This window comes from Homarus americanus, unplaced genomic scaffold (genome assembly GCF_018991925.1).
Source record: "Homarus americanus isolate GMGI-L3 unplaced genomic scaffold, GMGI_Hamer_2.0 scaffold23578, whole genome shotgun sequence".
Lineage (NCBI taxonomy): Eukaryota > Metazoa > Arthropoda > Malacostraca > Decapoda > Nephropidae > Homarus > Homarus americanus.
Genome location: NW_024733231.1, coordinates 414,655 through 440,403, shown reverse-complemented (window position 1 = coordinate 440,403; position 25,749 = coordinate 414,655). Strand labels below are relative to the sequence as shown.

At 38.6% G+C, this 25,749-nt stretch overlaps 1 protein-coding gene across 2 annotated transcripts in view; it reads right to left on the bottom strand.

The window, feature by feature from the left end:
* Positions 1 to 25,749, bottom strand: part of LOC121869521 (codanin-1-like) — an 88,226-nt gene that overhangs the window by 4,285 nt on the left and 58,192 nt on the right. For both annotated transcript variants that reach the window (XM_042370877.1, XM_042370878.1), the window contains 3 exons: positions 12,626 to 12,783; positions 1,534 to 1,718; positions 969 to 1,363 (listed from right to left, as the gene is read on the bottom strand). In XM_042370877.1, the coding sequence (XP_042226811.1) occupies positions 969 to 1,363; positions 1,534 to 1,718; positions 12,626 to 12,783 (738 nt within the window). The remainder of the gene's footprint in view (positions 1 to 968; positions 1,364 to 1,533; positions 1,719 to 12,625; positions 12,784 to 25,749) is intronic.

Here is a 25,749-nt window from a genome sequence, read left to right as displayed (position 1 = left end):
AGAAATACTTGATCGTGGTTCACATGGATGAGAAATACTTGACGGTGGTTCACATGGGTGAGAAATACTTGACCGTGGTTCACATGGGTGAGAAATACTTGACTGTGGTTCACATGGGTGAGAAATACTTGACTGTGGTTCACATGGGTGAGAAATACTTGACTGTGGTTCACATGGGTGAGAAATACTTGACCGTGGTTCACATGGCTGAGAAAGATGTTTGTTACAAAAATAATGTCCATCTGGAAAATGTATCTTGTCATTTTGCAAAGTCAGCCACTAACTTAAGGTGTTTTAACGCTATGTTTACTGTACTTACTGATGACCATAAACTCTCCTTGATCCTTATTGCTGGTACTATATAACAATCACACAGCACTAACCTACTCAATTTGTACTAGTAAAACATTCTTGTATGCAAAAAAAATTTCATGTCATTCTCCTTTCATTAAAAATCTCATTCATTCTTTGTTTCTACTCATGAATATCCATAGGCAAACCTAACATCATATTATTTATACCATAAAAAAATACAGTATCCCTATTTCATTCTTCATTTCACACTCATAACCTAACCATACCACTCTATTTGAAGTAATCTGTGACTCCCATTACTGTTATAACTCTTTCATTCCATTCTCTTAACTGTGCCACTTGCAGATTTTCCAACGTTGGCCCCCAAGAAGTCCTTCCATGGCAGAGAGTTTACTGTATCTATATAAAACCCTGATATACGAGTATATGGAGGTTTATTAACAATGACCCTGGCATACATGGAGGTTCATTTGCAATATATGAGGTCGGAAAAGTAGCAAATTAAAAAAAAATTATAACTTTTGTCACTTAGAGAGATTGTAATATCTGCGAGGAGTTACTCCTAAAGTATCCTAAGTACAGGTTTAGCAAGGTGTTGCTCCATGAGATATACAGTACATTGGTGACACTAAACATAGTACCAAATTATTTACCTTTTATATTTTGCTTAGAAGGAGTCTTTGTGAGAGGCAGTCCAGTACCTTTTGTTGGTTTAAGGTCTTTGTGAGGTGATACTCCTTTTTGTGTTAATACAGTATTAATTTCTGCTGTCCTTCTATCCATCACATCATCAGTTGGTGTAAATAGACACCTCAGACAGGTGACACACAGATGGCGGTAGTTGGCTTTGAGTACGTCAAGGGTTTGACTGTATTCCAAATAGTCAATATCTATCTCTCCCACATCAATAAAAAATAAACCATCAGGGAAGTTTGGTAGATCAAAGAGCCAACCCAAAAGTAGCTTCAACAGAAGGCCATTATACGGAGTCAAACTTCTGGTTGTGTAAGCAACATCACATACTTGACATCCAGTGGGTTCCACAGGTCTGAAAGATATGAAATAACCCATTAACTAGAGCAACAGCATTGTCTCAATCATTACTACTGTATTAAAGAAATATTTAAAATTTAACAAAACAATTAACGAAGAACTTTGGCATAGATTTGTTTTACGGTTCTTACATTTAGCTGGATTATAATTATTCGGCATTCTTACCTAACAACATAGAGTAACCTGAAGACAGCTACGAGTATCATGACAACAGTTAGATAATGACGAGAATGTAAGGCAACAGGGTCAACCATACTGAAGAACTCCACCATCCACGTAACTCCAACCACCAGCTGGCCAGTTGAAGCACACTGCCGTAATGCAGCACATAGGTTCACTGGAGGACACACCTAGTAAAAATATACAACAATGCAATTATTATAGTGTATTAATAATGAAGGACTGCTCTAGATACCAAGTTTCTTTGTTCAACCCTTAACCAGGTGGTTTATACAACACATAAAGTACTACTGTACAAATATATAGTCATGCGCCGGTTAACGTCCAACTGAACAACATCCGATAGCATATATGTCCGTGCCCCCCCCCCCCAAAAAAAAAACTTCCGTGAAGCCTGCTGGACCACCACTCCACGACCCCCTGACGGAGACACGATGATCCTTCCCATACTGGTCAGATATTATGTGTTAAAGGAATATCCTTCCTTAGGCTTTAGTAAGCATTTACCTCCAGGTATAATGTTAACCTACATCTATTGAGGATAAAATCTTTCACCTACAAATTGACAATAACACATTTGCTGTAATCAGACATATCTAGTTGCCTCAACAATTACAACCCCAGTTGCAATTGGGGTTGCAATTTCAAATTCTGTGTCATTACTAAGGAATAACGAAGTCTCTGGTGCACTGCAGTCTAAGATTAAGAGAAAACGGACTCGGGTGTCCTGAAGCGAGAGAAAACAGACTCCTGTGATGGGGGACACAAGCACTCACACGTGCCACTCATACTGAGAGACTTGACACTCACTTACTTGACAAGTTTTACCAACCATTAGTTGTGTACGTTATCTAGTGAATTTAGTCAATATTGTACAGTACAAGTACACTGCAATACAGTGGTCTCTCAGTTAACAATGGAACAAACCTTTACTGTACATGTACTAAATGATTAGGGTACTAAAATTGTTATGTCTATTGCAAATATAGATTGTTTATACAGGTATTCAAACTGTTATTGCCGCTGGCTTCAGCTACAGTGCTGGTGTGTGATGCCATTAAATCTTTCGACCTATGACCTCGCCAGATGTAGAAGTGTTTACAGACAAGTCCTGGACTGTCTTGGACTGATGACGGTGGCTGCCCGCCCCTCCATGAGACAGATCGCCCTCTCTAGTGATGCTGTGAAGACCAGCCTTCTCCTGTCCGAGAATTTGTGCTGGGACGATTTTCGCAATACTGTTTTTCTCTTGGAACACCATACTGATCTGCACTGACCCGCACTTGTAAGTACAGCCTAAGTGATGACATACCCCTCGGTACTGAAATATTGTTGACTAATTACGCCTACTCGTTTCTGCCTAACCTGGAGTAATAAGACAATGCAGAATGAAGCGAAGCTAAGATTAATAGAGTTATGAACTTTGTGTTATGTCAGTATGTTTAATAAATTGTAATTAAGATAAAATTGTGTGAGACTAACTAATTATGTATCAGATGGATCACCTTGTAATATTATGAACGCCTTCTCCTCTGCAGGTTTTGACCACATCAATAAATATTGAATGCATCAAAAGACAGGTTTCAATCATTCCCTTCGACTTGCCCTTAACCTGAACGTCCTTAACTAAGGCGTTTACACAAATAAATCACTATCTTACAAGAATCCCAGCAATGCAAGTTATATTCACCAAGGTTGTTTGGGTGGCAAATTATGAGAAGAGCTTAGTCACTCTTAAGTATGATAAATAAACAAGCAGGCCTTCAGCGCCAACTGTCAAATCTTATCTCAAATAAATAAACAAACATCAGACACTCTGTCATCTCACCTCACCTCCCCCCACCCCCCCCCCATGCTCGCTGGCTACCTCCCTCCTTGTGTTCCCAGACAAAAGATTAGTGATAACTTTATGATTTAAGGTGTTATTTTATATAATATCTCAGACTAAAGTTAAGAGATTATAATTTGCATTGCTGGAATCCTTGCAAGACAGCCAATAATTTGAATATAAACGTCATATATTTTGCTCAAGATATAAAAATGTAGTACATTAGTGTACAATACATTTATAATACAGTATAAAGTTTTTCAACTGTATTTTTGGGTAGATTTGCATAAATTTCTTCATTTATTTTCAACCCTTTACATGCACCCACCATACTAAAAGAAATGTAAAAAAAAATAAATGACCTTAGTGCAAAGCTGGAGTGTACATGTGCTAATTTGATTACGGTACTAAAATTGTTATGTCTAGTGCAAATTATAGCATGTTTATATTCAAATTAATCAGTATCTTACAAGAATCCCAACAATGTAAATTATATTCACCCAGGTCATTTCATTGGCTTTTTATAAGAGAGAAGCTTAGTCACCTAAGAACTGATAAATATACACACGTTAGACCTGGGCCTGTGCCAACTGTCAAACCGCTCCCCTCCCCCCAAGCCCCCTCGCTCGCTCCCTCCCTCCCTCTCCCCCATCTGCCCAGCGTTGCTGGAATCCTTGTAAAACAGTGAATAATTTTAATATAAACGTCATGTATTTTGCACAAGAGATAAAAATTAATCACCTGTATCATATTACAGTAGTGATTTAAGAGTAAAAGTGTATATGTACGTATATTGTATTCCACATACACGTAAGTATAAATACAAAGTTTATGTGATGACCGGACAACGTCCATTTCGGTTAACGTCACGTTTCCAAGAACGTATCTAGGACGTTAACCGGTGCATGACTGTATACAGAAGGGTCGGGATATATAGCGACTTTATATAACGATTGTTTTATATCGCAGCTACCAAAATTATTGACATTTTCCTATATATAGTGATAAATATTTTTATTTCGCGAGGGAAACATTTCAAATTTGTTACTACTGCACTACCAAAATTACCAAAATTTTCCAATATGCAGTAGGACTCGCAACTTACGCGAGGGTTACCGAGGGTTACGTACCTGGGACCTCGTGTAAAGTCAGAAACACTCCTAAATCGCCCTTAAATAACTATATATGTACAGTGGTCCCTCGATTAACGAACACAATTGGTTCCAGAGTCGTTCGTTAACTGAATCTATTACAGTGACCCCTCGTTTAACGAACACCTCGGTTAACGTAATTTCGATTAACGAACTGCCTTCCATAAGGATCTTCAATTCGGTTCACGAAAAAAAATTTGGTTTACGAAGTTCTTCAGAACCGACCTCAACATGTTTTCGCTTGCACTGACCGGGCAACCAGCTTTAGTATCAGTCCGCCAATACATTAATCGGTTCTAGGGCTTAAATTCCTTACTATTTTAGTAAATATCAACAAGTTTATACTATTCAATAATTCTAAAAGTTTAATATTCAATTTGTTAGTCATTTTAACAATTATTGAACATAATTGAAGGTAAAGTGACTAGTTTAATGCGTGGCATCCAACCTCTTAACACAGCAAACAGGAGTTAGTCTCTCTCTGTTTTCACTGGAGGTAACATCTTGCTTGAGACTCTCTTCAACTAAACGCTTTTTTTCTGTGTTTCCAAGCAAATTATTGGTCATTTTGAAATATATTGTACATATTGACAATATATAATCCAGTGCAGTGTTGATTTAAAGAAAATAATCTTGAATTACACCAGAGCTAAAATTTTATGGGTGAAATGGCACCATGGGGTGACTTCTCTTCCACCCCAATGCCTTCTCTTCTTCCTTCTCCTCCACCCCCATTCTAAATCCCATCATCATCATCATCATCATCCAGGAGCCTTCTACATACACACCTCAAAGTAAGTGAACTTTTCTACCATTTTTGTTGAATTTAGGAAATTTTCGGTGAGCTGGAACCAATTACCCAAAAACCCATTGAAACAATGGTTTCGGTTAACGAACGACCTTCTGGAACGGATTGAGTTCGTTAACGGAGGGGTCACTGTATTTCAATGGGATATTGGGTAATTGGTTCCAATTCACAGAAAAAGTACATACAAAGTACTGTATACTGGTAATAGAATTAACAAAACATTAAATATAAACTAAATACAGTATTACCCCGCTTTACACGGTTTCACTTTCCGCGATTTCTCATTTAAGCGGTACCTTGCCAGAACCGGACTTTCACTTTCCGCAGTGCATCTACTCATATACGCGGAGAAGTATAATTTCTTTTTTTTTTTTATTTAGCTCATAAAATTCATACAAATTACCCGGCCAGAATATAATTTACATTGCTGGAATTCTTACAATATGATGATCATTTTGAATATAAACATCATGGATTTTGCATTAGACATACAAATTTTAGATCTAATGTAATAATTTGGTTTACACAAAGCAAATACACCTAGACCCCGACTTACGACTACGTGGACTTACGACCGTCGGGACTTACGACCGCCTCAGATATAGATAAAAAAAAAAAATTTTAAATGACACGCATTTTCTATACCGAAACGTTTCCAGTTAATGTAGTCTCCATGTATAATTAGAAAATTATGGGGGCCCCATGTGCATTCAGCTGACTACATTAAAGGTTAAGTGCTCAGTCACACTGTATCCATTCCTTATTATTTATTACTTTCACTGTACTGTATCCATTCATCATTATTCATTACTTTTACTGTACTGTATTTCATTGTAGATTTTTTATTATAAATAATATATATATATATATATATATATATATATATATATATATATATATATATATATATATATATATATTATATATATATATATATATATATATATATATATATATATATATATATATATTGTAATTTACATATTATTCATATTATGCTACAGCGCCCACAAAACATGAGAAACGTTTGAGTCCCCCAGTAGAGATGTCCGTTCTCTATCCACTTCAGGATGTCTTAGTCCTCCGTTTTCTTTTTGTGTACTCTCTCAGGGACTCAAGTATTTCCGTATATAACACAGGATGATAAGGGAATTTGAAATTATGAGTGAATGAATTTATTATACAGTGATCAATTAACATAGTATTGATGTGTTTAAGTAGTAGTACAGTACTCCCTCTTTATCGACGGGGGTTACGTTCTGTAAACGGCCGTCGATAAAGAAACCGTCGATACTGTGATGGTTACGTAATTTTTCTAACTATTATTAGCATATGTTGAATAAATGTACCTTTAAGCATTAATGCGTTTCCTTTACGCATAACCTTAAATAATAGTGTATAAATAATAATATAATAAGTGGACAAAAATACTAGCAAACTTACGATTTCATTTATTGAAGTGAACATCGGTCCTTACAGTAAACAATACAGTGTACAGTATATACAAGTGTGATGATTGAGGCTTATTAAAAGCCTGACCAGTCAGATGAGTATGATGAGTCAAGGTCTGCATCTTCTTGAGGGGTGTGGGCAGGTACTGCGTCTTGTTGTTGTGAGGTGCCGGCAGCTTCTACGTCTTGTTGTTGTGAGGTGTCGGCAGCTTCTGCCTCCTGTTGCAGGATGCCGGCAGGTTCGGCGATGGCAGGCACTCGGCGACTGAAGAAGTTGGTGATGGTGGTCTGTGCTTTCTTGCTTCTCATTTCCCTCTGCAGTTCTATATATGGCAACATAACATTTTCAATAGCTCTCTTTGCTTTAAGGGACCTATCAAGGGAGGGATCAATGTCATAGAGACGAGCAGAGAGGGCCTTACTCATTCTTATTACTTCACCAAGATTATCTAAAGTTAAGTTCTTATTTTCATCATCACTCACTTCATCTTCTGTTTCATCCTGCAGCTCCACTAATTGTTCTAGTTCATCACTTGTAAATGGATCCCCAACATTTCCCAATAACTCTTCTTGCACCTCTGCCGCTGTTAAGTCAGAGAACCCTTCACCTCCAACTTCATTTGCCATAGTTATTATGTTGCGTAACTGAGGCTCGGCTGTTGGGAACCCTGTGAATGTTGGGACAATTTCAGGCCACAATTTTTTCCAACATGATCGGACACAGTTCTGCGACAGTTCATTGTGGCTTTCAGCGATGAAGTTTATGCACTGTGCAATATCAAATTTCTTCCACATTTCTCTGGGTGTCACATCAGCATCCTTATCAAGGCACTCACGAATCATGCTGAAAGTCTTCTCTGCATATTTAGCCTTAAACACGACAATGACTCCCTGGTCCATTGGCTGGATGATGGAGGTGGTGTTTTTTGGCAGGAAAACCACCTCAATGTTGGGGTGGGCAGTCTTGAGTTCTTCAGAGTGGCCAGGGCAATTATCTAGATATAATACCACTTTGAACTCCATGCCAAGTTCATCCAGATAATCTTTCACCTCTCTAGCAAAGCAGTTTTTCAGCCAATCCACGCACAAATCAGATGTCATCCACGCTTTCTTGTTGTTCCTGTAGAAAACTGGTAGCAAGTTCATGTTTTTATTTTTGAGAGCCCGAGGTCGTGCGGCAGTGTATAACAACATGGGCTTAATCATATGCCCTGCCGCATTCCCACATAGCATCACTGTCACTCGGTCCTTCGCAACTTTAAATCCAGGGGCACTTTTTTCCTCTTTAGAGATGTAGGTTCGGCGTGGCATCTTCTTCCACCATAGGCCTGACTCATCAGCATTAAAAACTTGTTCCGGCCTATAACCCTTTTGTTCTATGTGGTTAGCAAACTCTGCAGGGTATGCTTCCCCTGCCACAGTGTCTGCTGATGCTGCTTCGCCAGTCACTTTTATATTATGCAGCCCATAACGATGTCTGAATTTCTCGAACCATCCTTTGCTAGCTGCAAATTTTTTCAAATTGTCACCATCACCCTGATTATCACCATCACCCTGATTATCACCATCACCCTGATCATCACCATCACCATCACCAACACCATGATCATCACCTTTAGAAAACTTATCATAAAGTTCCTTAGCTTTCTGCCTAATAAATTTCGAGTCAAGTGGTATGCGGCGGCGGTTTAGGTCCTCTATCCAAATGTTCAGTGCTTTTTCCATTTTAATGAGGGCATCATCATGCACATGGCTTGTCACTTTTGATGTCACTGGTGCACTTGAAGCTAAAGCGTGCTTCAGATCCTTTGCACGTCGTTTAATTCCACGCACACTGGATTCGTTGAGCCCAAAGTGGCGGCCAACAGCTGCGTAGCTCATACCGCTGTCGAGTTGTTTCAGCACTTCATTCTTCTCATTCAGCGTCAGCACTCGTCTTGCCCTCTTAGGTGTAGATCCAGAGGGAGCAGCAGGTCGTTTGGGAGGCATGGTGATATAAGTTGATGTGATGAACCACCAGCAAAAGTTGAAAATCAAAGACTGTTGCCCACGCGGCTTGGCTGATGTCTGTGTTCAGGGAAGGCGGGCCGCGGGTAGACGCTAGTCACGCCACTAGTGCCGCCTAGCGGCGAAAGTACAAACAAGGCCCGCAGAGTTCAAATAAAGCCAAAAAAAAATCCGTCTAAATAATCCGTCGATAATCGAAACCGTCAATAAATAATCCGTCGATAAAGAGGGAGTACTGTACTACTGTACAGTATACTGTATAATAATAAATAAAAAACAATAGAATACTGTACTGTATTTTAACTTACTTTGAGGTGTGTATGTCGTATTCCCGGCAGCTTTGTTTACATATCAAACAGCTGATTGTAGAGGCAGTCGATGATGACATGCCATATTCTTTACAGAGTGCATTGGTTCTAATGCCTTCTTCGTGTTTCATAATAATTTCTGCACTGTGAACTAAATTTCAGAATGACCAATAATTTTAATGTAGAAATACAAAAATATTCAAGAGACCAACAAACTGGATGTTCACTCCACTGTAAACAAAGTTAAACTGAGAAGCGTTGGTGGGTGATTCTATCAGCTCATTGGCACACAAAAACTGTTCCCTGTACTGTATATATTATCAATATCTTAACTAAATTAGAATGACCAATAATTTTAATATAAAAAATGTAAAAATATTCAAGAGCACAACTTTCATATTTACTCCACTGGAAACAAATGTAAACATAGAACCGATTACTGTATTGGCGGACTAGCCGATCAGCTGATGCGCACAACAAAGCATGTTTCTCGTAAGGCTTTCGTTAATTGAAGGTTTGCTCAATAATGGAATTGAAAATCCTTATGGGAGCTAATCTGTTAACCGAAATTTTTTTAATTGGACCGTTCGTTAATTGAGGGACCACTGTACGTACAGATACACTAGAACTCATAAATCACTAATGTAATGTGATAAGTACAGGTGATTAATTGTTATCTTTTGTGCAAAATATATGACGTTTTATTCAAATTATTTGCGGTCTTGTAAGGATTCCAGCAATGCAATTTATATTCTCCTAACTTTAGACTGTGCCACTTTATGTCAAGTTTAGTTGCTTTTATTGGCCTCCAGAACCTAACCCTATTTTCCTCATTGATTACATGTAATTATATATCACGATTTAGTATATAGCGAACATCCTTGGACCCTATCTCGCAATATATCCCGACCCTACTGTATTGTAATACCTCCGTTAGCTGGAATCCCTCAAACCCGGAACTCTCCGATAGCCAGAATTGAAATTTTCTTGGAAAATTGTTCCCAAAGCCGTAATTTTCCGGAAAATTACGGCTTTGGGAATTATTTTCCAAGGGGCACATTTTCCGTAAAATTCTGAGAAAATTTTCCCAATACCCGGAATATTCCAGGGATAAGGGCTGATTTTTCCGGGTTCGAGAGATGATGTAATGGGCAATTTCTGGAACTTCCGAGAAATTTTTTCCATTACCGGGTCCCTGGAAAATTCGGGGCATGGGGGATTTCTTTTTCCGGCTTTGAGAGAGTCGTCTCATTACCCAGAAATCTCTCATTCCTGGAAGTGCTCTGCACCAATTGTTCCAGCTAACGGGGATATCACTTGTGTATATATATACTTGTATACAGTCTCTCCTCGACTTACGACAGGGTTCTGTCCAGACGACCAGGTCGTAAGTCGAAAAGGCGAAAATAATACATAGAAAATCTAAAATGGGTGTCTCTTTTTCTTCTCAGCACCACGAGAACTCTCACCTTTACGCTTCCCAGCCATTTTAAAGGGGTGAGGTGACGAGGTGTGGGGTGAGGTGACAAGGTGTGGGGTGAGGTGACGAGGTGTGGGGTGACGAGGTATGGGGTGAGGTGACGAGGCGAGGGGTGAGGTGACGAGGTGTGGGGTGACGAGGTATGGGGTGAGGTGACGAGGCGAGGGGTGAGGTGAGGCAAGGGGTGTGGTATGGGGTGAGTGTGAGCAAGGGGTGAGGTGACAAGGTGTGGGGAGAGGTGTGAGGTGGGGTGAGGTGACGAGGTGTGGGGTGACGAGGTATGGGGTGAGGTGACGAGGCGAGGGGTGAGGTGACGAGGTGTGGGGTGAGGTGACGAGGCAAGAGGTCAGGTGACAAAGCAGGAGGTGAGGTGATGTGACAAGTCACTTACAGAACAAACACATTAACAACACTACTAAAACATTGTCTTATAACATTTTAATTTCTAATTTCTGTTTTAAAATTAACAGATACATGAAGGCTCAACATAGCTACATTTGCACTTAAGACAACTGATCAGTGAATAAACCAGGGCACATGGGGATCCATTATACACTACAATAATATTTATTAAGTTCTGATAAATATGTTAAAATATTATTTACTAAGTGCTTAAGACAGACCTTGTGGTAAGCACCAACCCTCTTGAGGAGTAACAACAATGGTGCTTGAGAGATGGCGAGTGCTGGCAACACTATTATTAAAAGCGGATCAGTGGAACCAATCAGCTGTTACCGGAACTCTCCAATAACCAGAATTGAAATTTGCTCAGACTTTTTCCGGAAAATTTCTCTCAATTCCAGGTTTGTGAAAGATTTTCCGAGGTTGAAAATTGTGCGCATTTTCAGGAAAATTCTGAGAAGATTTGCAGATACTCTCTTAAACCTCTCCAATCTGGGCCGGGGAATAAATTTTTTCAGTAGTCCTGAGAGATTGCATCAGGCTCCAACACATCCCCACATGCCAGGTGTGTGGGTGGCCTAAATGTTTGGATCGCTCAGTTCATATTCTGCTACTATTGTAGAAGGTTCTTCCCTCACTAGCTGCAGTGTTTGTGTCCAATTTGTATTGTGCAGTGCTTTACATTACTGTACCAGAACAAAATTGGCCAAGAATACAGTGTTAATGTAGCATTAAGAACGTAAAAGTGATTACAGTTACGTATTCTATACTGTACATTCGGTAAGTAGGAAACATTTGAGCAACTTAGCTTTTGCCTTTATTCAAGGTGTCTTCATGTCATGAGACCCACTAATCCCCCACCCTGACAATGGGTGACCCAACTTTGCATCACGGTCAAGTCAGTGACATGTGACCCAGTAATTCCCCACAGCTCCATGCAAGTAGAAAATACAAGTTTTTGCTATAACACACAGCTTCATTCATGAGGCGCCTTGCATGCCCATCACATAGATTTTTATTTTTTTATTTATTTATTTAACCAAACCTTTAGATAAACTATTCAAGATTATTTTAGTAAAGAAATGGAGTTTCCAACTGCATTTACAGACTCCAGTAGTTTAGACTATGAAAACTTTCCCCAGCCCCCAGAAACATTTTAGGGATGTGGGTTAGCATCTGTCTGAGCAAGATAAGTAGTTTAGACACTTGGAAACTTTTCCCAGAAACCGGAAAAAATTCCAATGCCAATTGTTCCTATATTGTTCATATATTTTAAGAGTAATGATATTAGTTAAGCTGAATTTCATTGTTATTTGATTAAATTATAAATGTGAATCTTTGACTAATTTCAACAACATACAGACGGGCACGATGAAATTAATTTATCTCGCACACCTTGATGGGCACGTTAGAAAAGGGCAGAAGATGTTCCCCAGTTCACACTCGACGGTGGTCAAAATGGGCTAGTGAGAACTTACCTTTAGGGCCACAATACACAAAATAGATAAATTAATTTAGCTGACACCTACGCAAAGACATCCATAATAATATCTGATTACCCATTGTCTGTGTGAGGAAACAGTGTTCATAAACCTAGGAATGTCACTAAACAGTTCATATATGGAATGAGAACAACACTTACCTTACTACGAAGATCAATGTGAGTGGCTACGATATTCTCAGGAATATGTTCTGAAGTTTGATATGGTAAGAATTCTAAGAATCCCAAAAATTTTGCCAAGACACGAAGATTAAGGACAACAGAACGAGCTTCGCCACACACCATTACGTCTACTGGATCTGTAGAAGGGAAGAAATTACTCAACACTTCAATTTACTCTTTTTTGTTTTGTTTTACATCATGATACAACCATAAAGTTTACATATCTGACAATAAATTTCATTGAAAACAATACTATACAGGGTGATTCACAAAGATTTACATTGTATTAGCCCCTGTCTTATAGGCAGAAGTATTTATATAAATGGGTTAATTACTTTCAACTTATATACCCTATCACCCCCCTGGAACTTTCCACTAGCTATGAGGCTCATGTTCAGAGCACGTGATAAGGTGTGCCCACGGGAAGTCACGTCACTTAGTGCTGAGCTAAGGATTAAGTGACCAGCTCTCTGGCCACCTATTGTGGCAGTAGTTTGATATCACTCACTAGAGAAAGACGTTATTTAGAGCCATCGTGGATTGTTCCGTCTTCCCTCGAGGGAGGATGTCGGATATATTTCCGTTCTTCCCTCGATGAGTCCCTACTCATTCTCACTCACCACTCATCGACTGGATGTACTTAGCAGAGCTATTTAACATAGCCTCCATCCTCATTTAACACTCATAGATACAGTGATTAAGTTACGGTGATAATCCTTTTTGAAAGTGTACATAGAAACCTTTTATAATAAATACAACCAAAAGGAAGATATTAGATTTCACGGCAGAAGATCCAATAAACTTTTATCTATACTTTAGTACGTCTAAAACAAAAAGTAACATGCTTCACAAGTGATTGTTACAAGTGGTGACAGCCCAGGAAGGTTGTCACATATGTGACAGTTTCACAAGTAACTGTCATATTCACGGTAACAGTGACTTCAACAGATACACAGTTGATAAAGCTAGAGATATTATGTTCTCCCCATTACTGTGTCTTATTGTTACATTACTACTAAGAGAAGCCCAATCGTTACAAGGGTGGCAGCGGTACAAAAGAAGATATTGTTACATTGTAAGGTGACCAGTCTACAGGACCAGTCTACAGTTTACAGCTAGTCAAGTGTACTCCCAAGTAACCGTGACAATTCACATAACAGATGTTCTGGCCCTTTAACCCAGACGGAATCAACGGTTAAAGGGCCAGAACATAAGGTGGCAGCAAAATGGGAACGGATAACGACATTCCAGTCTACATACACATTCTACATAACAAGTCATAAGTGTTTTACGAAATCAGAAAAATACAAAACAGTGACGTGTATACTCTTCCAAAGTGTATTAGGGTATCCCGTGGTGAGACGTTATACGTTGAGTGATTTTTATTTTGTCATCCAAGGAGATGTACAATTTCTTTTTCAATAACCAATTCTGAGTTATTGATAACTTTCTATCTTATGGAAAGTTGGCAACACCCCTGTCTGGCAACAAGGCGTGACGGCCAGGAATTCACGAGGTCAGCGCTCAACATCCTGTGTGCGGATCTTACAGTGTTGCCACATACCTACGAGCTTCGAGGTTTTGCAACACGTGCACCTTACACCATTTAGACATCACAGGTTGTTTAAACAATGTTTTGGCTGTCTTGGCTGCAGATTGTTTACTCCCTGTGTGCACTCAGCAAGTCCTATATATACAGGGCTTCCGAAGGTTTGACACACAGAAGGACCAGCATCTCATCAATTGTGGAGGTATCCAGCAATCTCACAACCAGTAGTCAGCAATTTTGGTGGATAGTGAACTCCCTGGGGTTGAAGTGGACTCGCCCGTCGCCATCTTGAAGCATCATTCAGTTGCTACGCAACGAAGATAAGCACCTGACAGCGCAGCGGCCATTGACCCACTCACGCCGACCTTGAACCAGCTGTGCCAGTGGGAGGGACGACCGAGTCTGACGGCTTCTGTGTCCTGCAACGACTGAGACCACCGTTTATAAGTATCTAGGTATACATTATACGGTAAATATATACCCACATTAACATATTCAACGACATAACTTCACACAGATAGACATCGTGTAGGTTATATCAATTATAATAAGTGTCTTACTTACTTTTGATATGAATATATATACTGGAGATACTGACGTAATTAAAGTCCAGTATTAAGTTTCTCTTATTCTTTAGTGATAATTTCTTCATTTTACGGGTAACGTATTTACTGTAAATGAGAGGCAAGAGTAATTTTATTTTTATGATATAACTTTTGATGTGATCCATTTCCTTATTAATGGACCGTTTTACGAAGTCTTCATCTTGGGACATTGCTGATTTGGCAGAGCATTATATTAGCAATTCAGATATTGCAGATGAGGTTAAAGTCACTACTTAAAAAACAGATTCAGTGGATGAGCACGAAACACAGGCGCAATCAAAGCTAGATATTTCTGTCAGGAGTAGTGAGAATATTATAGACCATACACTCGTGTGTAGTTCGAGTTTTTAAGACCAAATTTTTTGCCAAAAAATTGGGGGTCGACCTTTACATGGGCAATAGTTTTGTTAGGTTGAATCCGTGCATGATGTGAAAGGCGAGGAGCAACTTTTAGCTTCAGACATGAAAAATATTTACCATTTACTGCCAGTAAACAATGGAAATGTAAAATATGTACTACCAATTAGTAATGAAAAGTTGTGCAGTTCCTTCAGCAGATGAAGCTCACCAACTTACAATAGGCTAAATTACCTTACAACATGCTTTCAGTAGTCTATGTTGAAACTCTTAGCACAGGCTAACTTATCATATCATATACGGTATCACAGTACTCATTGATCTACAAAAAGTACCGGTAATAAAACCTTTTTGATATTTCACACTTAATATAATAACCGGTAATCCACCTCAACCTCATATTGTTTACAACGATGCACGACGCACCACCAGCTGTTGCGTATCAGCTAGATGGTACACATGTTTTTCGAATCGTTTTCAGTTAAAAAACTGTTACATCACACGTATATTTACCTTAACTGTGCCTGAATGAATATATTCTCAGAAATAAATAGCAGTTTTGCTGAAACGTGATGTATTTCAATGTAAAATAGGAAAAAATACATGACAAAAACAAAAGACTTTACCTAACCTTCTGATGTTCAAGAGATGTTACTCGTTTTTTTAATAGTTTTCGGTTCAAATATTGTTATATTACAATGATATTCTATTCATACTGTGCTTGATATACTACATTCACGGAAATGTAATATTTTTGCTGAAATGACGTACGTATTACAGTGGAAAGTGGGATAAAACCATGACGAAAACAATTGACTTTCGCTTTCTTTCGTTGTTCAAAAGATGTTACCGTGATCGCTTTTCGAATGGTTTTCAGTTAAAAAAACTGTTGTATTACAATAATATTCTATCCAAATTGACTTGAATAAATACTTGAATGGAAATATACAATATTTTTGCTGAAACTACCCACGTTTCAGTGTAAAGTGTCGTAATAATGGTAAACAATTTGCCTTCGGCGCTTGGTGTTTCAGGCACGGCGACCCTCAGTTTATAGGATGTAGAGTGTTTTTAGTGAAGGTTTTGCCGTTCCATTACCCTCAAAAACTTGGGTCGACCAATAAACGAGGTAGAATTATAGACGAGTATATACGGTACTGGAGACACTGATGTAATTAAAGTCCAGTATTAAGTTTCTCTTATTCTTTAGTGATAATTTCTTCATTTTACGGGTAATGTATTTACTGTAAATGAGAGGCAAGAGTAATTTTATTTTTATGATATAACTTTTGATGTGATCCATTTCCTTATTAATGGACCGTTTTTCGAAGTCTTCATCTTGGGACATTGCTGATTTGGAGGAGCATTATATTAGCGATTTAGATATTGCAGATGAGGTTAAAGTCACTACTTAAAAAATAGATTCAGTGGATGAGCACGAAACACAGGCGCAATCAAAGCTAGACATTTCTGTCAGAAGTAGTGAAAATATTATAGACCAATCATTTGACGATTTAAACCGTCGAACCCTAAGGTCAGGTAACAAGTATAATACGTAGCCTGATTACGGACAGGTTCTTCTTTCTCCTCCACAGAAAGACAGTGTGTCAGAAAACTTTTTATTACCTCCCCCATTAAAAGATCGCTCAGTTAGGAGTAAGTTAAATAGTATGGCTGCTTCTAACACCGACATGTCTACTAACCCCGCTAACGTGTTTCATGTGATACCGCTTGGTGATCAGGGCCGTGATTTTACAGGGGAAGATAGGTACAGGGTAACTACATTTCTAAGAGCATGTGAGGATACCATGAGAAATGTTCAGATTACTACAGATCAGGTGAAGAAGTCGTTTGTTTGCTCTCATATCCCGCAAGAGAGTTTTGCGAGTGAACATATGGACGTCAGCGGCTTGGTTGACCCGAGGTATGAATATTTCAGAAGGGCTCTAATTAGTATTTTTTAGTCTGGTTCCCAGCTAGGACATTTACATTGGTTGTTTAGGTGGCTTGATTGTTTGACACCTGTTGTTCGCGCAGAAACTCCCATGAAGGGTGTCGCCACTGCTGGTGATGTCAAACAAGACACGTGTGGTAATTTTGATGGATGGCCATGGTATGATGATGATGGCAAGATGTCTGAGGAGAATGTTGAGAACTTAGTTGAACTGATTAGTTTTTTGGTGGCTGTTCGCGACCATATATTGTCGTGCACAGGAAATTGAGTATGTACCGACTGATTTGATCATAGATTATGCAAATAAACTTGCTCCCAAGTCAGCTCGTACTCCAACAGTTAGGACACCTACACCTGTAGTACTAATGCAACAACGAGTTCCTAACAACCCAGGTAACAAACCTCGACAAGTTTTAGTATGTACACATTGTAAGAAAAGAGGCCATACAGTGGATAATTGTTACCAGCTCCAGGGTGGTGGTGTCAAGAAAAAGGAAAAGAGACATCCCCCCACCGGCCCGCGGCAAAGACATGGATCACCCAAAATGCATTCAGCGGCGGCAAAGACTACGTCTATGACAGGCCATAAAGCTGATCTGTGGTGTGAGTTCCATCAGTCTGACTCTCACAACACGGATGAGTGTGCCATGATGCTAAGAGCTAGGAGCGTAGACGTAGGAACACCCCAGGTAACACAGCAGCATAGCGTGTGTCGTTATCATTATAAGAAGTCGGGGGAAGATCAGCGCCGGTCCAAGGATGAAGAAGGATAGGTACATCAGTACCAACGCCCAACAACACTTCTGTGGCAGCTCAACAAAGCGGAAGTGTTGTCCATTCCGACGAGAGTTGGGTCTATCAGATTGGCTCTGGATATTGATACGGGTGCATGCGCAAATGTATTAGCTCTGGCATCCTATCAAGAGTTACAATGTAGATTCCCTCACCGAGATTTTTCAATTTGACCTACTGACACCGATCTCGGAGTTTCCAGGACGCTGCTGAACATTGCAGGGAAGGTGGTTTAACAGACATTTTAGTTCTTAACAGAACAGGCGCTCTTAGAATATTGAAAGAAGGATGATATTTGTGTGATTTTCTAGTTTATCATAACAATGTTGTATCACAGCCTATGCAATTCCCAATTGGTAGTATTTTTTCTCAGCTTCGATAAACTAGGCAGGAAAGGATAGATCAAATATCACCACATGTGAAGGTGATTGATCATCCTCAAGGCAAGACAGGACTCTTAGAGCTGCTTGCCGACTACAGAAACATTGTAGCTTTGCCAGGGAAACAGTTGGGGCACACAGATTTAACATCACATCACACATCCTTAAAACAGGGCACGAATCCAATCTATATACCAGCTTACCGACTACCACATAGCCAGCGCGCTGTAGTTCAGGACATGGTTCAGGTTATGTTGAATGGCAAAGTTATCACACATTCTAAATCTCCTTTCAATAGCCCTTTGTTCTTAGTCCCAAAGAAGGATGGCGGTTGGCACCCAGTTATTGACTTAAGGCGCATCAATGAAAGACGATCCCAGATAGGTACCCTATGCCTGTCTTGAGTGATATACAGTCCTTAGGCAAGGATAACGCTGTGTTTAGCAATTTAAATTTGCTTAGCGGGTATTGGCATATACCGCTCGATGAAAAATCCCGAGAGGTTACTGCTTTTAGTACTCCTTTGGGCCATTTTGAATTTCTGCAGATGCCTTTTGGTCTCAGAAATGCCCCATTGACTTTTCAAAGGATGATCAACACCCTGTTTGCAGGATTGATAGGTACCACAGTCTGCGCTTTCTTGGATGATCTCAAAGTAGTCAGTAAGGATGTCGATACCCATCTTGTCAAATTGCGTGAAGTGTTACAAAAACTTTCTACAGCAGGTCTTAAAATTAAACTTTCTAAATGTGAGTTTCTAAAATCCAGAATCCATTTCCTTGGTCATGTAGTTGACGGCAAAGGTATTCATACAGTTGATGATAAAGTTAAGGCTGTTGTTCAGTTCCCACGTCCTACATTTGTTGATAAGGTGCGTAGTTTTCTTGGTGTATCTGGATATTATCGTACTTTTATTAAGAACTATGCAACATTGGCGTCACCCTTAACTAAGTTATTGATGAAAGATGCAATGTTTGTATGGAATGCTGAAAACAAAAATGGTTTTGTTGCATTGAAGACGGCACTTACCAGTGCCCCAGTTTTAGCATTTCCTGATTACTCTCAAGATTTCACTCTGTGTACCAACGCTTCTGGACTAGGAATCGGAGCTGTACTCATGCAGTTGGACTCAAGAGGAAAATTTAGAGTGATTGCTTTTGCAAGTACAGTCGGCCCTTAACATACGCGGGGGTTAGGTAACAGAGATACCCGTGAATGTTAAAAATCCATGTACTATTGCTGCCCCTCCCCCTAAAAATACCCTGGCCCCCCCATGTCCTTATTTACTGTATATACCTGTGTGTAGTTCGAGTTTTTAAGACCAAATTATTTGGCAAAAAATTGGGGGTCAACCTCTAAAAGGGTAATAGTTTCGTTAGGTTGAAAAATATTTACCAGTAACTACCAGTAAACAATGGAAACGACGCACCACTAGCTGTGAGTGTCGGTACAGTTGCCAGGGCAGATCTCTTGCATCATCATAGCAAGCCCAAAGTAGACAAATGCATGGTATGGTATGCACAGGACGATGTAAAACATAAAGTATTCATTTTTTAAAGTTTAGTTATAGATAATGTACATAAATTTTTGTTCATTACATTTGAAACATCAATCTTTGTTAATTAAATTTGAAACAAAAGAAAACTACGATACCATATTTTCATTAAAATATTATATCACAAGTACATTTTACCCTAACTGTGACTGAATGAATATATTCTCAGAAATAAATATGGAAATGTAATATTTTGGCTGAAATGATGTACATATTAAAGTGGAAAGTGGGATAAAATCATGACGAAAACAATGACTTTCGCTTTCTTTCGTTGTTCAAAAGATTTTACCGTTATCGCTTTTCGAATGGTTTTCAGTTAAAAAACTGTTGTACTGTATCACAATAATATTCTATCATATCATTAGCCTCATAATCCCACAACTGAAAACCATTCGAAAAGCGATTACGGTAACATCTTTTGAACAAAAGAAAGCGAAAGTCATTGCTTTCGTTACAATTTTATCCCACTTTCCACTGTAATACGTACATCATTTCAGCAAAAATATTACATTTCCATATTCTCAGAAATAAATAGAAGTTTTGTTGAAACGTAATGTACAGTATTTAATATTAAAATGCAAAAAGAGCTATAAAAACAATTAATACTGTACACCCGTAATGTACAGGCCGACATCTCCACTCGTCCCTGCTCCCGTCAGTCACCACTCCTCCCCGCTCTATCCCTATGCCTTCTCCACATCGTCACTACTGTTGCATTACAATAATATTCTATCCTAATTCACTTGAATAAATACTACGATACCATATTTCTGAATATTTTCATTAAAATCCATCAAAAACATTTTCCTTGTCATCGTCTTCAGCACCAAACGCCTCCTTCCAGTCTTCTCCTTGAACAGGGCTAGAGGGTACGTGTTTTTCGAATCGTTTGCAGTTAAAAAACTGTTAAATCACATGTATATTTTACCTAAACTGCACCTCAATGAATATATTCTCAGAAATAAATAGTAGTTTTGCTGAAAAGTGATATACAGGTAGTTCTGCTATGACGCGATAATTGTGTTCTTGTAAAATATCGTGTTATAGAAAATCGCGTAATAGAAATAACAGGGCTTATGGAGAAAATAGGGTTAGGTGCAGATTACTCGAAATCGAAAAAATTTAGTAGTTAGCCTAACACAAAGGATAGCACAGTCTAAATAAATGTTACATTCATATCTAATAATGAAATCATACAGTAAATGTAACACTTTACCTTGAAAAATATGAATGTAACTTGATGGGGGAAAAGGGTGATTTTGAGGTTGATAACATCAAGCTTCTCTTCAAGGGTTATAGCCTTTCATTTACGATCATCACCGGGAATTCTATCACCAGAACGCTTCTTGGAGATATTCTTCTTTACCATATTCACAATTAATACCACAAAATTGGAGAAATAGTAAGCAAAAATCGCGTTATAGCAAACAAGCGTTCGCGTTATACAAATATCGTTCCTCTATTCATAAATCGCGTTAGAGCAAATTCGCGTTATCAAAACACGCGTTATAGCAGAACTCACTGTACAGTCGGCCCTTAACATACGCGGATTTGTAATACACGGATTTGCAAATACGCGGATTGCCCCGCCGGAGGAATATTCTGTACATCGAAGTAATTGAAGTACATTCAAATTGCGCGCCATTCAACTCGCACGCAGCACCGAACACGGGACACCGCCGGCTCCCTCTACCTCACACACACACGCATAGCTCTCCCTCACTCAGTCAGTCTCGCTGTAACCACACTTGTGTTGACATCAGCATTGTAGTTGCAAAAATATTACATTTCCGTGAATGTATTATATCAAGCACAGTATGAATAGAATATCACTAATATAAGAGTATTTTAACCGAAAACTACTAAAAAAACGAGTAACATACAGTGGGGTATGCTATAACGAACGTAATTGGTTCCAGAACCTCGTTCGTTATAGCATTCGTTCGTTATAGGATTAATCCGTTCCAGGCCCCCAAATACAACCACTTAACACTGAAAAAATTCTGTGGAAAATGTAAAAAATACGGTACTTTATCTTACTTTAGTGTTATTCAGCATGCAGGTACCCCTAAACACTGGCACATCACTATCACTTCCACTGGGAGTCTTGGCTTTACGGCCCTCAAACAATTGTCTGGCCTTCTCACAAATTATAGCTTCACTAATGTTACCACCTGCCATTTCTTTCTCCTTTATCCACACTAAGAGTAAATTTTCCATCTCTTCAATCACATTACACTTTGCTTTGCTAAGTCTAAAGATTCCCTTAGCCACTTGCACAGCTTTTAACTCTTCTTTATTCTTCAAAATCATACATATAGTCGATTTAGCCATCCCATATTCATCACTAAGTTTCGCAATGCTTCTTCCATTCTCACGTTTCTTTATAATTTCTTTCTTAGTTTCAAGGGTTATTAGCTTTCTCACTCACTTTGGACGACTCATTCTTACAATTGTATACTTGTATAACAAAACAGTTATACAAATAACGCGAATTTCCACATCAAAAGACGAAATTTCAACAATAACAGTGGTGCACTGGCTACACAATGAGACAAAGATGGAGCCTGACGCTCTTGTTGTGGGTCGCTGTACAACAATATTCATGCGCCAGGCGAAATAGTCCCGTATTCATCCGCGTTCGTTGTAGGAGTTGCGTTCGTTATAGCATTCTCAATTTTATAGGTAAAACCGTTCGTTATAGGAATATTCGTAGTAGGATCCGTTCGTTATAGCATACCCCACTGTATCTTGAACATCGGAAGGCTAGGTAAAGTCTTTTGTTTTCATGTAGTTATCCTAATTTACATTGAAATGCATTACGTTTCAGCAAAACTACTATATATTTCTGAGAATATGGAAATGTAATATTTTGCTGAAATGACGTATGTATTACAGTGGAAAGTGACGAAAGCAATGACTCGCTTTCTTTCGTTCAAAAGATGTTACCGTAATCGCTTTTCGAATGGTTTTCAGTTAAAAAACTATTGTATTACAATAATATTCTGTCCTAATTCACTTGTGATGCAACAAATTTTTTAACTGAAAACCATTCGAAAAGCGATTACGGTAACATCTTTTGAACGAAAGAAAGCGAAAGTCGTTGTTTTCGTCACTTTCCACTGTAATAAGTACGTCATTTCAGCAAAAATATTACATATCCGTGAATGTAGTATATCAAGCACAGTATGAATATAATATCATTGTAATATAACAGTATTTTAACCGAAAACTATTAAAAAAACGAGTAACACCTCTTGAACATTGGAAGGTTAGATAAAGTCTTTTGTTTTTGTCATGTATTTTATCCTATTTTACAATGAAATACATCACGTTTCAGCAAAAATACTATTTATTTCTGAGAATATATTCATTCAGGCACAGTTTAGGTAAAATATACATGTGCTGTAACATTTTTTTAATTGAAAACGATTCGAAAAACACGTACCCACTAGCCCTGTTCAAGGAGAAGACTGGGAGGAGCTGTTTGGTGCTGAAGACGATGACAAGGAAAATGATTTTGATGGATTTTAATTTAAATATTCAGAAAGACCCTGGCACTGTCAAGGAAAGTGGCTGCTAAAGGCTTCCGGGACATGGCAGAGGACGAGATTAGGGAGCTAATTGAAGAGCACGACACTGAGCAAGGAAGAGGAAGCAAAAGGGAAAGAGGAAGAAGAAGAGCACCAAGAAATAACGTTGGAGAAGTTGGAGGAGATGACCAGGAATATTGAGGCACTGAAAAACCTGGCCTATAGTATGGACCCCTCCATGGTGCGTGCCCTGAAATTCATGCGAGGGATGGATGACGTTTTCACTCCATACAAAAACATCATGGAAGAAATGAAAGAAAGAGACGACAACTCCCCATCACCATGTTCTTTGATCACCGAAGGAGATATTTAACACCATCAATCACTGGCGGCAGTGAGGAAGCAGCTGAATCCACCGTCGCCCCCACTTCACCACCCATTATGAAATTGAGTGACGATGAGCCCGATGATCCCCATCCTGTCGCCGAGGATAGGTACTGTACAGTAAAGTGAAATTTTTATCTCTCTTTTTTTAATAGCTTTTCTTGCCATGTTTATTGTTTGTAAAAATGCACAGCACAGTACAGTTCAGTACTGTACATAGGAAGTGGAGGTGCAGTTATTCACAAAACATTTGTGTTCGTTGTCGACAGTAGTGCCGGGGAGGAGGCAGAGGGGGTGGAGGAGGCAGAGGGGGTGGAGGAGGCAGAGGAGGTGGAGGAGGTAGAGGAGGGAGCCGAGGGAGCGAGTTGGGAGGAGTGGTGACCTTGGACGCGGGAGCAGGGACGAGTGGAGATGCCAGCCAGTACATTACGGGTGTATTAATTGTTTTCATAGCTATTTTTGCATTTTAATATTAAATATTGTACATCACGTTTCAACAAAACTACCATTTATTTCTGAGAACATGGAAATGTAATATTTTTGCTGAAATGATGTACGTATTACAGTGGAAAGTGGGATAAAATTGTGACGAAAGCAATGACTTTCTCTTTCTTTCGTTCAAAAGATGTTACCGTAATCGCTTTTCGAATGGTTTTCAGTTGTGGGATTATAAGGCTAATGATAGGATAGAATATTATTGTAATACAGTACAAGTACAACAGTTTTTTAACTGAAAACCATTCGAAAAGCGATTACGGTAAAATCTTCTGAATAACGAACGAAAGCGAGAGTCATTGTTTTTTTCTTTCCACTGTAATATGTACGTCATTCCAGCAAAAATATTATATTTCCATATTTATTTCTGAGAATACCTATATTCATTCAGTCACAGTTAAGGTAAAATATACTTGTGATGTAATATTTTAATGAAAATACGGTATCGTAGTTTTCTTTTGTTTCAAATTTAATTAACAAAAATTTATGAACAGTATCTATAAATAAACTTTAATAAATGAATACTTTGTTTTACATCGTCCTGTGCTACCATACCATGGATTTGGCTACTTTGGGCTTGCTATGATGACGCAAGAGGTCTGCCCTGGCAACTGTACCGACACTCACAGCTGGTGGTGCGTTGGTGCATCGTTTCCATTGTTTACTGGTAGTTACTGGTAAATATTTTTCAACCTAACGAAACTACTACCTGTTTAGAGGTCGACCCCCAATTTTTTGCCAAATAATTTGGTCTTAAAAACTTGAACTACACACAGGTATATACAGTAAATAAGGACATGGGGTGACCAGGTTTTTTTTAAACACATATTTGCGGATTTTTAACATCCACGGGTATCTCTGTTACGTAACCTCCGAGTATGTTAAGGGCCAACTGTATTTCAATGTAAAATAGGATAAAATACATGACGAAAACAAAAGACTTTACCTAACCTTCTGATGTTCAAGAGATGTTACTCGTTTTTTAATAGTTTTCGGTTAAAATACTGTTAAATTACAATGATATTTTATTCATACTGTGCTTGATATACTACATTCACGGAAATGGAATATTTTTCCTGAAATGACGTATGTATTACAGTGGAAAGTGGGATAAAATCGTGACGAAAACAATAACTTTCGCTTTCTTTCGTTCAAAAGATGTTACCGTAATCGCTTTTCGAATGGTTTTCAGTTAAAAAACTGTTGAATCACAAGTGAATTAGGATAGAATATTATTGTAATACAACAGTTTTTTAACTGAAAACCATTCGAAAAGCGATTACGGTAACATCTTTTGAACGAAAGAAAGCGAGTCATTGCTTTCGTCACTTTCCACTGTAATACGTACGTCATTTCAGCAAAAATATTACATTTCCATATTCTCAGAAATAAATAGTAGTTTTGCTGAAACGTAATGTATTTCAATGTAAATTAGGATAAACTACATGAAAACAAAATACTTTACCTAACCTTCCGATGTTCAAGATATGTTACTCGTT